This window comes from Manis javanica, chromosome 6 (assembly GCF_040802235.1).
Source record: "Manis javanica isolate MJ-LG chromosome 6, MJ_LKY, whole genome shotgun sequence".
Lineage (NCBI taxonomy): Eukaryota > Metazoa > Chordata > Mammalia > Pholidota > Manidae > Manis > Manis javanica.
The window spans coordinates 51,871,961-51,886,405 of NC_133161.1; the positions used below are offsets into that span (position 1 = coordinate 51,871,961).

At 34.5% G+C, this 14,445-nt stretch overlaps 1 protein-coding gene across 5 annotated transcripts in view; it reads left to right on the top strand.

Annotated features, from left to right (window-relative positions):
* The window catches only part of HYCC1 (hyccin PI4KA lipid kinase complex subunit 1), a 92,410-nt gene that overhangs the window by 39,145 nt on the left and 38,820 nt on the right, over positions 1 to 14,445 (top strand). For all 5 annotated transcript variants that reach the window (XM_073238708.1, XM_073238707.1, XM_037022097.2 and 2 more), the window contains 2 exons: positions 6,356 to 6,434; positions 11,808 to 11,909. In XM_073238708.1, the coding sequence (XP_073094809.1) occupies positions 6,384 to 6,434; positions 11,808 to 11,909 (153 nt within the window). In that variant the 5' untranslated portion in view covers positions 6,356 to 6,383. The remainder of the gene's footprint in view (positions 1 to 6,355; positions 6,435 to 11,807; positions 11,910 to 14,445) is intronic.

Consider the following 14,445-nt stretch of genomic DNA (forward strand, 5'->3'; position numbering starts at 1 on the left):
GTATGAAAGTGGGAAAGTGAATGGACTATGGGGGAACACTGCATGATTGCCAGGCAGCATTAAGGGCCTGTTTGAGGTTCTTGGTCCCACATTTTAAGCATTGTTTCAGTTGCTTTCTCTACCTTGTTCAGTTGCATGGGTGCTGAGAAGGACTAGGTGGAGAGCTGGATTTTACCAGGGCTGTATTTTTGCCAAAGGAGTAAAACAAGTAAGGGCAAAGGAGTTAAGAGAGTCAGAGTGGTGAAGGAGAGAAAGAAGAATATTGGGAAGTGACTTTAGGTCCTGGTATGGTTAAAAAGTTTTGGGGTTTGAGTGCATAAATGGGTGTGCTGAAAAGATAGGAGAGATCAGAGTGGGTAATGACAAGGGCTAGAGGAGTGATTCTCAAAGTATCATCTGGGGACCTCTCAGGGGTCCCTAAGACCCTCTAATGTGGTTTGCAAGATTAAAACTGTTTTCATAATTATACTAGGACTTTTATTTGTCTTCTTCACTCTATTCCTGAGTATATGATATCACATTCCAGAGGCTACAATATGGTAAGTGATGACCAATAGGATACCTATGTGCTTACATGTTCTTGTGTTTTAAAATTTTCTGGTTTGTTTTTGAATATGGTAAATATTAATAGATACTAACCTGTACAAATAAAACCTCAATAATTAAAAATTTTTTCAAACAGTTTTAGATTTATAGAAAAAGTTGAAAAGTACAGTGAATGCCTATGTACCCCACACCCAATTTCAGTTTCTCCTAATGTCATTATTATACCATTGTATATTTGTCATTATTATTATATTGCTATTAACCAAATTCCAGACTTTATTATTTCACGAGTATTTTTTTGCTAGTGTCCTTTTTCTATTCTAGGAGCCACTCCAGGGTACCATACTGCATGTAGTTGTGTCATCTTAATGGCTCTGGTCCATAAGAGCCTTTCACTCTTCTTTTTTTGTTTTTCATGTCCTTGTTAGTTTTGAGGTATACAGGTCTGATATTTTTGTAGCACATCCTTCAATTTGAATTTCCTCTAATGTTTCTCTTATTAGTACACTTGGTTTATGGGTTTTTGGAAAGAATACCACAGAGGTGAGGGTATTATGCTCAGTGAAGTAAGCCAGGTGGAGAAAGACAAGTGCCAAATGATTTCCCTCATTTGTGGAGTATAACAACAAAGCAAAACTGAAGGTACAAAACAGACTCCAAGAAGGGACTAGCGGTTACCAAAGGGGAGGGGTAGGAGAGGGTGGGTGGGGAGGGAGGGAGAAGGGGATTGAGGGGTATCATGATTGGTGCACATGGTGTGTGTGGGGAAGACAGTGTAGCTCAGAGAAGACCAATAGGGACTCTGTGGCATCTTACTACACTGTTGGACAGTGACTGCAGTGGGGCATGTGGGGACTCGATAAATGGGTGAATGTAGTAACCACATTGTTTTTCATGTGAAACCTTCATAAGTGTGTATATCAATAATACCTTAATAAAAAAAATTTGCAAAAAAAAAAAAAGAATACCACAGAGGTGAAGTGCCCTTCTTATCATATCATATCAAGGGGTACATGAAAGTCACATGACATCATTGGTAATGTTAATCTTAATCAAGGCAGTGTTTACCAGATTTCTCCACTATAAAGTTGCCCTTTTCCCTTTCCTATACTCTTTCTCTCTCTCTTTTTCTTTTTTCCTATACTTTCTTCTTTGGAAGCAAATCACTGTGTCTAGCCAACTCTCAATTGGGAGGCAGGGACTAAATTCTGAAAGGGGGAATTCTGTATTTATTATTTGGAATTCTTTTTAAAGGAAGATTTGTCTCTTATTCTTTAAAATTTATTTATTGTATCAATATGGACTCATGTATATTTATTTCATGCTTTGGTATTTATAATTCAGCACTGCCTTTGTTGTTCAAATTGTTCCTGATTTGGCATTGGGTGTTTTTTCAGGTTGGCTCAATATTTAAAGTGTGAAATGGCCCTGACCAAAATGTTTGAGAATAGCTGGTCTAGGTAATGATCAGAGGATTGAATAGCTGAGGTAGGATGGAAAGACAGTACTGTTGGAAGAGATTTTTTAGGACTTAAAAGTTCAGGGTATAAGAAAAAAAATCACTAAGAATTTAAATAGGAGTAGTTTGAAAGAGTGACAGAGCTGAGATAATTTAAAAATGAAGGTGTTAGGGATTTGGGGGATGACTGATTGATGACAGCGACATGAGTCTCAAGGCAACACTGGGTGGATGGTTCAAGGGAAGAGAGGGAGAATGGATCTGGTAATAAGGAAGAAGGAGGACACTTACTTCACCTTTAGATCAATGGTTTCTTCCAGGGCTATGTGAGGCAAAGCAGTCACTTTGAGAAGGTAGCAGGGAGAGCATTTCTTTAGGTAAGAGCCAGAATTCTAGTTTGTACAAGAAGAAAGTGACATTCAGAGACTTCTTGCAGATATAGAGGATTTTGCTTGTAGTAACAGATTGCCAATTCCAGAAGGCACAAGTGAAAGAGAACCTCGTTCCAGAATTAGGGTGGGATGAGAGATGGGGGTAAAATAGAGTGTGTGCAAAGAGTTACAAAGATTAACGTGTGAGGGGTGAGTGTAACCTGGGTGCTGGTGGTTCCTGACATAGATGGGCATGAAAGGAATAATGACTTCAGTCTTGGTGGACCTAAGGCAGATGTGGTGGTGAAGCTGTAAAAGATTTAGGGTAGGGAGGAGTTTTGAGGACTCCCTTTTGAGCTTTGCAGAAGGATGCTAAGAATGGGAAGGGACAACTTTACTCTGAGCTTGCACATATGTTAAACAAGGGAGTATTCATATGAACTGCATATGCATTCGAGGGCTCCCATTTAATCTCTGTTAATTGCAGGATAAGAGACCTGGGGCTGTCTGATATTACTAAGTATAACATATATACAGAGAAATGCATAAATCATGTGTTCAGCTTGGTGAATTTTTACCTACGTGTAATCAGCACCTAGATCAAGAAGCAGAATATTCCCAGAACCCAAGAAGTAACTCCTTCAAGAGCCACCATTATCCTATCTTTTAACACGATTAATTAGTTTTGCCTGTTCTTGAAGTTTACATAAATGTAATTACATAGTATGTACTCTTTTTGTCTCTCTTCTTTTTCCAAACATTGTGACATTGATGTAGGTATAGTTTGTTTAATGTCATTGCTGTAGGGAACTCCATGTATGGTATACAATAATTTACCTGTTGTACTGTTGATGGACATTCGGTTTATTTCTAGTTTTTGACTGTTTACAAAACCTGCTGCTGTAAATATTCCTGAACACATATTTCAGAGAACAAATATACACATTTCTGTAGGATATGTTTTTATGCATCAAATTGAGTTCATTGAGTATGCATGTGTTCAAGTTTAGAGGATATTGCCCAAGTTCTACAAGATTTATATCAATTTATGTTTTTATTCTTACCAATTTATATCCACATTAGCTGTGTATGAAATAGTTTGGTTGCTTCATACCTTTTTCTACATTTGGTATTACCGGTCATTCATTCTAACCGTACTTGTAAGTGTGTGTGTGTCTGACAATATTTCATTGTGGGCTTTAATTGACATTTCCCTGATGACTAATGAAGTTCAACACCTTTCATATGTTGTTTCCATTTGGAAAAGTGATGTGCCTATTTTTCCTGTTGGATTGTCTACCCTTTCATAGTGATTTATAAGTTCTTTAAATGTTCTGGATATGAGACTTTTGTCAGATATATGAATTGCGAATATCTTCTCCCACTCTGTCGCTTTGTCATTTCATTCTCTTAGTGGTATCTTTTTTTTTTTAATTTTTATTAGGGTATTATTGATATACACTCTTATGAAGGTTTCACATGAAAAAACAATGTGGTTACTACATTTACCCATATTATCAAGTCCCCACCCATACCCCAATACAGGCACTGTCCATTAGTGTAAGATGAGTGGTATCTTTTGCGAATAGAAGTTCTTCCCTTTTTTCTCCTTTATTTTTATAATTTTATTTTATATCTTTATTGAGTTATGATTGACAAAAATTCTATTTCAGGTTTACATGATGTTTTGATAAACCACTCTCAAACTAATTAACATATCTATCACCTCACATAATCATCATATTTGTGTATGTGGTGAGAAAAATTAAAATGTACTCTCCTAGTGTATTTCAAATATATGTTGCCATTAGCTATAGTTACCACGCTATACATTAGGCTGCCAGAACTATTCATCTTATAACTGAATGTTTATACCCTTTGACCAACATCTCCACATTGTCCCTACCTCCCAGCCCCTGAAAACCATTTCACTCTGTTAATGTGAGTTTGACTTTTTAGATCCCATGTACAAGTGATAAATAGTGTTTGTGTTGTGTGTCTGGCTTATTTCACTTACCATAATGTCTTCCAGGTTCATCCATGTCACAAATGACAGGATTTCCTTCTTTTTAAGGCTGAATAGCATTCCACTGGGTTTTTAGGCTGAATATATATATATACATATACACACACACACACACATATATTATTCATTCATCTGTCAGCATTCTTACTTTTCATGAAATCCAATTTGTCCTTAGTTTTTATTCTCATATGATTAGTGCTTTTGTGCGTCTTGTTTAAGAAACCTTTGCCTACCTCAAGGTTATGATGATATTCTGCTATGTTTTCTAAAAGCTTTATGTTTTACCTTTTACAATTAGATCTATGATCCAACTGGTATTGATTTTTGCATATAGTATGAGCTAATAAGTCATGGTTCTCCCCCTACCTCCCACCCTATGTAGCAGTCCCACCCTATGTAGCTGTCTAGTTGACCTAGCTTCATTTACTATAAAGACTGTTTTTCCCCTACTGATTTACTGTGTTACTTTTGTCATAGATCTGGTGACCATGTATGTGTAGATCTGTTTCTTGCTGGTCTGTTCTGTTTCATTGTTTTTTTTCAACCCTTACGATAATACCACACTGGCTTAATTACTGTGGATTTTGGTAGGTTTTATAGTAAGCCTTGGTATTTAGAAGTCCAAGTCCTTCAGCTCTGTTGTTCTTCAAGATTGCTTAGCCTATTTTTTAAAAATCTTTTGCATATCCCTCTTGATTCCTTTTAACCTTTCTACAAGCAGTCTTAATTTTAACTATTGAGTTATATTGAATTTTTGTAAAAATTTTGCCTCTCCAGTTCTCTAACTTGATGTCGCATAGTTTATTTTTGTCCTAATTTGCTAGATGAACAATGGATAACTACAAAAGAAAACTTGTGTGCATTTATATTAACTTTGCTTCATTTTGTTTCAAAAATATGTACAATATAACAAGACAAAAATAAGTAGATCCAGGCAGAAAGAAAATAAGAGTATAATAAAACAGTAGTTAAGATTAGTTTAGGCCTGCTTTTTTGTAGACAGAGGGTGAAACTTTGACTCTCATTTTATTAGAATCAAAGCAAAGAGAATCAGTTATGAGATTCACAGTATCCATAATATAAAAGCAGACCAGTTCATTACTCTAAAAGAGAATTATTCCTGATACTGAAACTGAAGATGTGAATTTTCTCCTCTATTGGAGGATAACATATGATCGAAGTGTTTTCAGTAACATTTTGGACATAATTCCAAAGCCCCGTCTATCTTAATTCAGATAGAGCTAAGGTCGTCCCTCAGGAAACAGTTTCTAAGTCTGTTCTCATAGAGATGAGTGGGTAAAGAAAACTACAGTATACTTTGCAAAAGTTTTCCCTGATGAACTTGTTTTGCATTTCCTTTAGCTCCTTTTTTTCCTATTTATACTTATGTAAAGCCCAGTCTACTGAATACCTATTGTCAAAGATGGTCATTATCTTGAAGATTATCACTTTTGTTTTATGAGTAGTAAACTTTCAGGGAACCAAGTGGCTTGTGTAGGTAGATTGTTACTGTTGGAAATAACTGAAATATATGCAAATTAAATTATCTTAATTCTTTCTATAAAGTCAACTTTGGATGCATGTCTTTTTATATTTTCACAGTTTTAAAATATTTTCTGAATTTTTGTAAGATGCAAGATCTACTTGGAATTATTTAATTGAAACTAGAGAAAATTGTCCATTATGTTTTGCAGCTGGCATTCCTGAAAGAAGAATGAAAATTGTAGAGCCAATTTCATCATGTTATATTGTTTATACTTTTGTCAAAATGCTTGCATTTTGTTCCTTGTTTGTGTATACTGGTTTTGAAATGAACCCAGCAATTTGTGTTTGTAACTGCTTTATTTTCACAAATAAGAAGTAACTAAATTTTAAAGGATGACTTCTGTCCATAGTAATCAAGCTATAAAAAGTGTATTCAAAATTTTAACATTTTTCTATGTTATTTTTCAGGTTGAAAGTTTAGAACAGATGTGGAAAGATGTTCACTTCAGAGAAAGGGGTTGTGGAGGAATGGTTGTCAGAGTTTAAGGTAATATTTACTGTTTAAATATAGTAATTATATTCCAAAGAAGTTTTGTCTGGGGTTTAAATTCCAGTGGCTTTTAAAAAAATTATGACTGAAAATCTAAATATCTGTAGAAGATAGATCTTACACGTATCTTATTAGGGGAATTACTTATATATAGTAATCTTTAACAGGAAATCGATTCCTTTTTTTCTCCCAAGTGATTCAAAGAATTTTGTTTTCTCCTCTTTGTGGCAACACAACGAAGAATGGTTAACGTTTGTGAATGTTGATGTTACTCCCTTCAACCACCATCACAGTTTCAGTGTTGAAATGTTCCTTCTAATGTGGGGGGCAGTGGGAGTGGGTATGATCAACAGTGAGAATATGAGAAGATACTTGCTTGACATTCTACCAATGGGTCTTTCTCTAGCTGGCTAGCCTAGTGCCTATATAAAGGTGCATAACTTTTGATTAGTTAACAAAGAAAATAAAAATTCTGTTTTCTTGTCTCTTTCTCTGTTATAGCTAAAATTGTGTTCCTTTAACTGGTTAATTACCTTCTCCTTCTCTTCTGCACCTCATCATTGTACATAATTATGTGATTCATGATCATGAATCATAGGAATGAAGGGTTGGGCTGTAACTGTCACTTTTTTGCCCAGCCCAATGAACCTGAGACCTTGAGAGACAAACACGTAGGCTGACCAAGTCAGACCTATTGGCTTGTTTCAGTGAGGGAGACTACACAGCAGGTACCAGGTGGACATTTCACCAAAGGAAAAGATAAAATTTTTATAGAGCTTTAAGGAAGGGTGAAGTTTAAATGAAATTTAATGAAACAATATGAATGGGCTTAAAACAAAGTAGACCTGTGTGTAATGGGTCAAATCTGATCTGGACTGTGAAGTGGACCCAGGGTCATGCTCTCTTGGAAACTACCAAGTTAGCATCTACATGGAATGTTGTGTTAAGAAACCCCTAACCTGAAGCTCTGCATGGAAGTTGGATATCAAACCTGCTTCTTTGTGTCAAGATGGCTTAGATCTTCTAGGCAAGAGTAGGATATTTCATTCTTACTGATATATGTTCAACTAACAAAGTTTTTAATAGCTACTTTAGACAGCAGGCTTCTCAGTGAGTAAGAATACAGAAGTCACTCAGAAAAGGAGATTATGACACTTTTCAGTTGCACTGTATCCTTGAGAGAAGCAATGTTTCTGCTAATTTTGCAGCTGGCCTTATCTGTCATTATTATCTCCTTCTAAAGAATAACTGGGCAGATTTTACCTTTTATAATCAAGAATTGGGTATCCTGCTATGGATCCCCTAAGTCATCATAAAGTGATGTAGACTATTTTACAAGTACACTGTATATAGTACCTTCTATGTATTTTAATAGTTTGATTAAATCTTGTATGTGCTTTTTCTCCCCCTGTGCATGTTGTCTTTGTGAATATGGGTTTAAGGTGTTTCAGAGCTTTTTTTTCTGCTTCAAGAGTGTTTCATATGGTTCATTATATCATGATTTATTTTTTGGCAGGTTGATGGAAATTGTCAAGTTCAACGGTTGAGTACAAACTTCTAGGGCATTCTCATGTTTAATGGTGAAGTCAAATTTGCAAAAGCAAATATAGCCTGTTAGCCATTCTTTAATATGGGAGTTATGGAAAGAGGGCATTTTAAAGGATGGAACTTAGGGGAGGGATAAATAAGGCAGATTATTGAAAATATGACTGATTCCATTTCATTCCTATCTGTTTAGTCCCTTCTCCTCCTGGCTTGAATATGTGGATATCCTAGGCAGTGTAGCAATGAGAGGTTAGGGGAGTAATGCAGCAGTTATAGGCATCAATATAACATATATTATGTGGGTACTGATATTTTATTAAAATTTTTATACATTTAATTAAGGATAAGGAAAATTTTCCACTGGGGAAAAGGGAGTAAAATCTTGGGTCCCATGCAATAAGAAGTAGTTTATTTTCCCTTAAGCCCCCAAGATTAAATTTATCCAATTTTATATAAATTTGTTATGACATTTCAAATTACAGTCAAATCTGTATTATAGCCATTTAAGGGAAGATATTTCCAATTTCTTGGTTACTTTGATAGGCATTGCAGAAAATTATTCTGGGTGTTACTCTGAATTGTGTTAATGTGTGTTGAATTTAGTTCTGTTTCTGTTTGATAAAGAGGTTAAAGTTATCAGGCAAAACTGGCAGCGTACTAAAGGTAATAGAAGATAAGTGCTTGAGAATAAATATCTTAAGTGCTTTTAAAATTAGAGTATCTAATCTTTTGAAATAATTTGCAATGTTAATTATGTATTTTGGCAAAATACTTAAAAAGGGTGTTTTAGAATATATATAGTTAATTGAATAACTGGTGCTAATAAAGTCAAGATCATCTGATTGATAAAAGTGATGCAAAGTAAATGCGGCTGTGAAGTCAGAAGCCCTTTGATCTAATCATAATTCTTCTGTTAGATGGTTTATGGTGGTGGACAAGGCATATGACTTCTTTGGGTCTCAGTTTCTCATTGGGAACATTGAAATAGCATGTCTGGGAAGATAATTTTAGCTCTACACTGTTCTGTAGTTACAGTTTGAACTCCCAACCTCATAACCTCAGTCAACATTCAAATGCACAAAGACAGCACAACTTGCTTTGTGCAAACCTTTTTTTTGCCTTTGGAAGAACTACTCAGTGTCCACTCTAGCTATGTGTCCTCATTAGCATTTTCTTTATGTATTAACAAAATGATTAGACGGAGACTTTGTTATTTTAAGGTTTTTATAAGTAGTTCAATTTTTGTCTTTTTAAAGATTTACTTGTAAAATATTATCTTTCATATTGTGTTGTGTTTTTCTTAATTCTGTAGATTTATCTAGCAGATTTCCAGACTCCTAATTTTTTTTATTTTCTGTTAGGCACTGAATCTCAATATATGACTCAAAATCCAGTCTTATGTGTAATGTTGTTGAACAGAGTTGTTTTATTTATTGGTTCTCCACCCATCTGTCCATCTTCATTAATTCTCTTCCATCCAACCGATATTACCTCCTTATATTTTTAAAAAACCATCTGCCAAATGATACGTTAGTATGAAGCATCTGTCTTCTTCACATTTTGCCAAGACAATTTCCCAACATAACTTCCCATTATTACTTTTTTGACTGCTTTCTGAAAAGTGAGAAGGCTTAGCTGGCATTTAAGAAGGCCAGTAAGTACCTTTGAACTAGTTCAGTGCAAAAAAAATGGAAAGGTTTGCTGTAACAGTGTTTAAATCCACTAGGCTCTGTTAGATCTTAAGTTTCTCAAAGCTCTGTTCATAGACACAGAAATCATATTTTCTCTCCTTCTATAGACAATAGTAGCTTTTCCCATATTCACAAAATGAAATAATGACAGAACTGTGATAATGTCTAATGGTTTACTGTACTAATTTTTAGGAGGTCCCTTCCTCTTATTTAGCAATAGTAGCCTTGGTCCAGGGTATTTTCTGGAGCTTGTTATTCAGAAAAGAGGGGTCCTTTTGCCTTTGGCTTTTTCACAGAAAATATTGTACCGCATATGAGGGTTAATTGGTACATGAGCTGAAAATTGTAATGATCATATTTATGAATGTTCCAGTTTTAGCTTGGGTAGTATTTGTTATAATAATCTTTTTATCCACTGATAATTTTTAAAAGATTTTTATTTCAGTTCACTTAGTTTTAAATTTTATAATTTGGCACACACACACAGACATATATGCATATGTACAGATAATAATGTGTTATATAATCTGGGTTCATTTACACTCAGAGGATTAGAAATCTGCTGTTTATTTGACTGTTATTCACTTTTATATAAATTCCCCCAGTGCTAGGTTACTTTTGATCAAATAACGGAAATGAAATGTTGCCTGGAGATCTTTTGTTACATGCTTTTGAAATATTGGAGAATGCCCTAATCTCCTCTTTATGTAAGCAGTTGCATGGTAAATGGTGGAAATACCCAGGTAGTTCACGTTTCCTTACCATTGTGGTAAACAAAATTATCTTATTAAATTTAAAAAGGAATCTATTAACTTACATATCCTAAGGTGAAATCTGACCTATTTAAAAAAAGGTCTATTGAAATTTAAACAGTGACAGTATTTATTTCTTATGCTGTTCATCTATAATAACTTCCTGCAAAGGTTTGAGTATGAGGCCTTGTACTGAGTGCCATGGATAAAGAGATGATAAGGTAGTTCTGTCAAGGATCTCACAGTAAAGTATAAATGAATCAAATATCCTTATTATAAAAACTTATACCCTTTAATTTTCTGTGTCTATTTATGCATACATATACACTAACCATATCCATTTTAAATCATGAAATACTAGGATATTGGACATGTAAGAAATGGATATTTTGGCACAACTGTTAGCCATATCTTGAGACATTACAGCTGCTGCAGAATTAACATTTGTTGATTCACTGATGGATTGATTAGTTGAAGGAAGTAGTTTATATGAGATAAAATAATGACTTCAGAGACAGATGTTGTTAAGGGCTATATTCTAGAAGGATAGGATTTTGTTATTTGTTGTAATAAAGTGTTTTGCTTTTGTGTTTGTATTTTTTTAGATTTCTCTACTATTTTTACCCCAAATCATCTGACTTACTACTGGAGTTTTCTTTCTTCCCAGTCCCCTCTGGTTATGGTGTCCTTTCTGAATGGGTAGTACTGGCAAGCTGTGATTAGTTATCCATATTTTAAATGGCATTAGGAAAACTAGTTTGTTGGTAGTATCGCTATCTTTTTCTTCATTTCCAAGGAGTCTTAAAATTTCTTCCCAATTCTGTAAAGTAGAACAGCTTTACTTAACAGTCACAATATGTAACTCAGGAATTACTTTGATAGATGATCTGTGACTTTAAGGTTTGAACATTATTTAAATTCTTATGCAACAGGTGAAGCAAGAGCAATACTACTACTGAGATTTATAACATATATATAGTGCTACAAAAATATGTCTCTGGTTTTATACCTGGTTTGCATTTTCATTTCTAACTCCAAACTGTGATTGAAGATGAAATGTTAATATTTTTATGTCCCTGTTGATAAAAGGATTAAATATACTTTTAATTTTTTGTTGTTGGTATACAATTCATAGAACATAAAAGTCATAGTCTTAAGCTGAAAAATACAATGAGTTTTAGTATTGTTACAGTGTTATGCGACTAACAGGAGCATCTGATTCTAGGACACTTCCATCACCCCATGAAGAAACTCCATACCTGTTAGTCAACTCCCAGGTCTCCCTTCCCCCAGTCTCTGTCAACAAGTAATTACTTTCTGTCTGTGGGTTTGCCTATTTGGGCATTTCATAAAAAATAAAATGTTTGTTTTTATTTGTTTAGACACTAACAGAAACATCTTTACCAAATTATGCTACAAATTTGAAAGACAAGAGTTCTTTAGTTTCATCTCTCTATAAAGTTATCCAGGAGCCACAAAGTGAGGTAAGTACTCTCACTGTTTATTGTGCTAAAAGTATTCAGTTGATTGGTTTCTAATTTTTTATAGTGAAATACAACATATATATAAAAGAGTAAGAAAAAGTATATATTTAAAGAACTGTCATTTATATTATAGAGTGTTTAGCTGACTACCTTTGAGAAATGGGGTGAAAGGGATAAATATAGAATACTTCATGTTCAAAAAATGGCAGAATTAAAAAAAAAACAAGAACTGTAATAAAATGAACTCCTGTATACTATCCCCCAGGCCCTGAAATAAAACTAGTATCATATTCCAGAAGCCATCTTGAACATCTTCTCGTCTGTCTGTCTATCTTGCTGGAGGTAGCCTAGAAAAGTTTGGGTCACTACATTCATTGATTCATTCAGCAAATAATTTGTGCACCCTTTATGAACCAGCTGCAATGCTAGACAATAGAATATCAAAGATGAGGAGCACGTGGTCTTTATCCCAAAAAGGAAAGGGGAAGAAAATAGTAAAACATGTTTTCAAGGCAATGCTTAACTGAGTCTAGATGGATGTACATGTTTTCTAGGTATGCAAGTAAAAGGACATTCTAAGCCATAAGGATGGTATATGGAGGCCTGAGAAAATGCAAAACGTTTAAGGAATGGCAAGGAGTTTGGTCCTGATGGTGCTTTTCCTAGTCCCTCCTTCCTTTCTCTTGTCACCATCTCCTTTTCTCTTCTTAGATAGTGGTGATGAAATGATATATACTCCTGATTCTGGTGCTTATAAATCTCACCATTCATAGTAGAAATAGAAAAGGATGAGAAGTGGTGTGGAAAAGAAAAAGGCATGGCATTTGGAAAAAAAGTGAACAGGCTAATGAAATAGTTAACAAGAGGGTAAGACTGTGGTAGGAACTGAAACTGAAAAGAGAGGTTAAGGTGGTAACTCTGGTGGGCCTTGCATTCCATCATGAGCAATTTAGACTTTTTTTTACCCTGCAGGGATGACTTGATCAGTTTATTGTTTTAGGAAGGTGGCTATATGGAGGATAGATTGGAGAACGGAAAAATTGAAAGAACACTGGAATGTTATGACAGAGCCCAGGAGGGAACTGTTGAGAACCCGAACTAGAGCAGTGTCAGCAGGAATTGACAGAGTGGAGTAGAGGAGAGGAATATGAAGTATGTCATTCTCTTTATACTTGAGTTTGGTAGATGACATACATGGTAGGCTCTAACGCCGCTAATCTTATTAGTCAGTGGTAAAATAACATACCCTGGAGTCCAGTCCTATACAGACCTTTGTATCTTTGAGATGAAACTATTGAAACTAGAGACTTTGGTTATTTGAGTAGTTAACCTCTTTTGGAGTGGGTCTGGGATAACCCAGCTTCTACTGGCTGTGCTATAAAGTGCATTGTTAATTTTTCATGCTTAAAAATTTAGGGATTAAAATGACAAACCAAACACTTTAACTGAAATAACTGAAAAGAACAATCATAGTTTGCTTGGCTCTTCCTGCTTCCCAAAGTGTCTTAATTTGTATAGTATGTATAGGTAGTTTGTTTTCTTGAAGGGTTTTAGTTTTTAAAGTATTTGAGTGGAAGCTATTTTAAAGTTTTCCATGTTTAATTGACAGTTATTTCACCAAATAGAGTAAGTATAGCTATTTGCTTTATTTTTTAAAAACAAATTAAATCTTGTTTATTATTCACTGTTTAGTATTTTGAAAGATTTGAAAGTTACTCCTCTAATGAACTGTATTTCAATCAGGCTATTTTGGATAGAGTTGTAATGTAAATTCCTGTAAAAGCATTTTTTTTATTTGGGTAATAGTGGGTATAGCTCTAATGAGTCAGAGCAGTATTTCCCAAACTATTTTGGTGAAAGACCAGTTTTTAAAGAATTTCCAATCTGTCACTGACCAATATGTATACTTGATGTGCACAATGAACATGCAACTCACATCACACGTGAGGTGCCACACAAATCTGATGACTCTTAAGTGATCTATACCTTGTTCAAACAGTCTGCTGATCACCACTTGGATGTTGCAGCAATATCAAGTAGCTATAAAAGTTTCTAAAGGTTTTCCTCTCAATTTCTGTATTTGTATTGTTGGGGACTGGTAATGTGGTAGGACTTCAGTCCATGGACCACACTTTCAGAAGCACTAGTTTAGCAGGTTTTGCATTTAAGTTTGTTGAATATTTTTAGCCTGATTAATGTGATGAAGACAGTATATATTCTGTATTCTTAAAAGACAACTCAATCTTAAAAATGTATTTAGAAATGCTTCTAAAATATACCAGTATAATAATCTTCTTTGACATAACCTTCTTTTGTACTTTAGAATATTTTGTGTCTTAGTATGGAAATATTCCTGAAGACTTGATATCATTGTCCTTTGGCATTTTTGTAAATTGAGACATTGGTTCTGGTGTTATTTGAAGTCTGGCAAATTTGGTATTTGGATTTTACTCATAGTACTTTTTCATTATTCAGTTTAATCCATTTAAGAAACCCATTTTTCATTAAGAAACCCACATTTATTGAACCCATATAA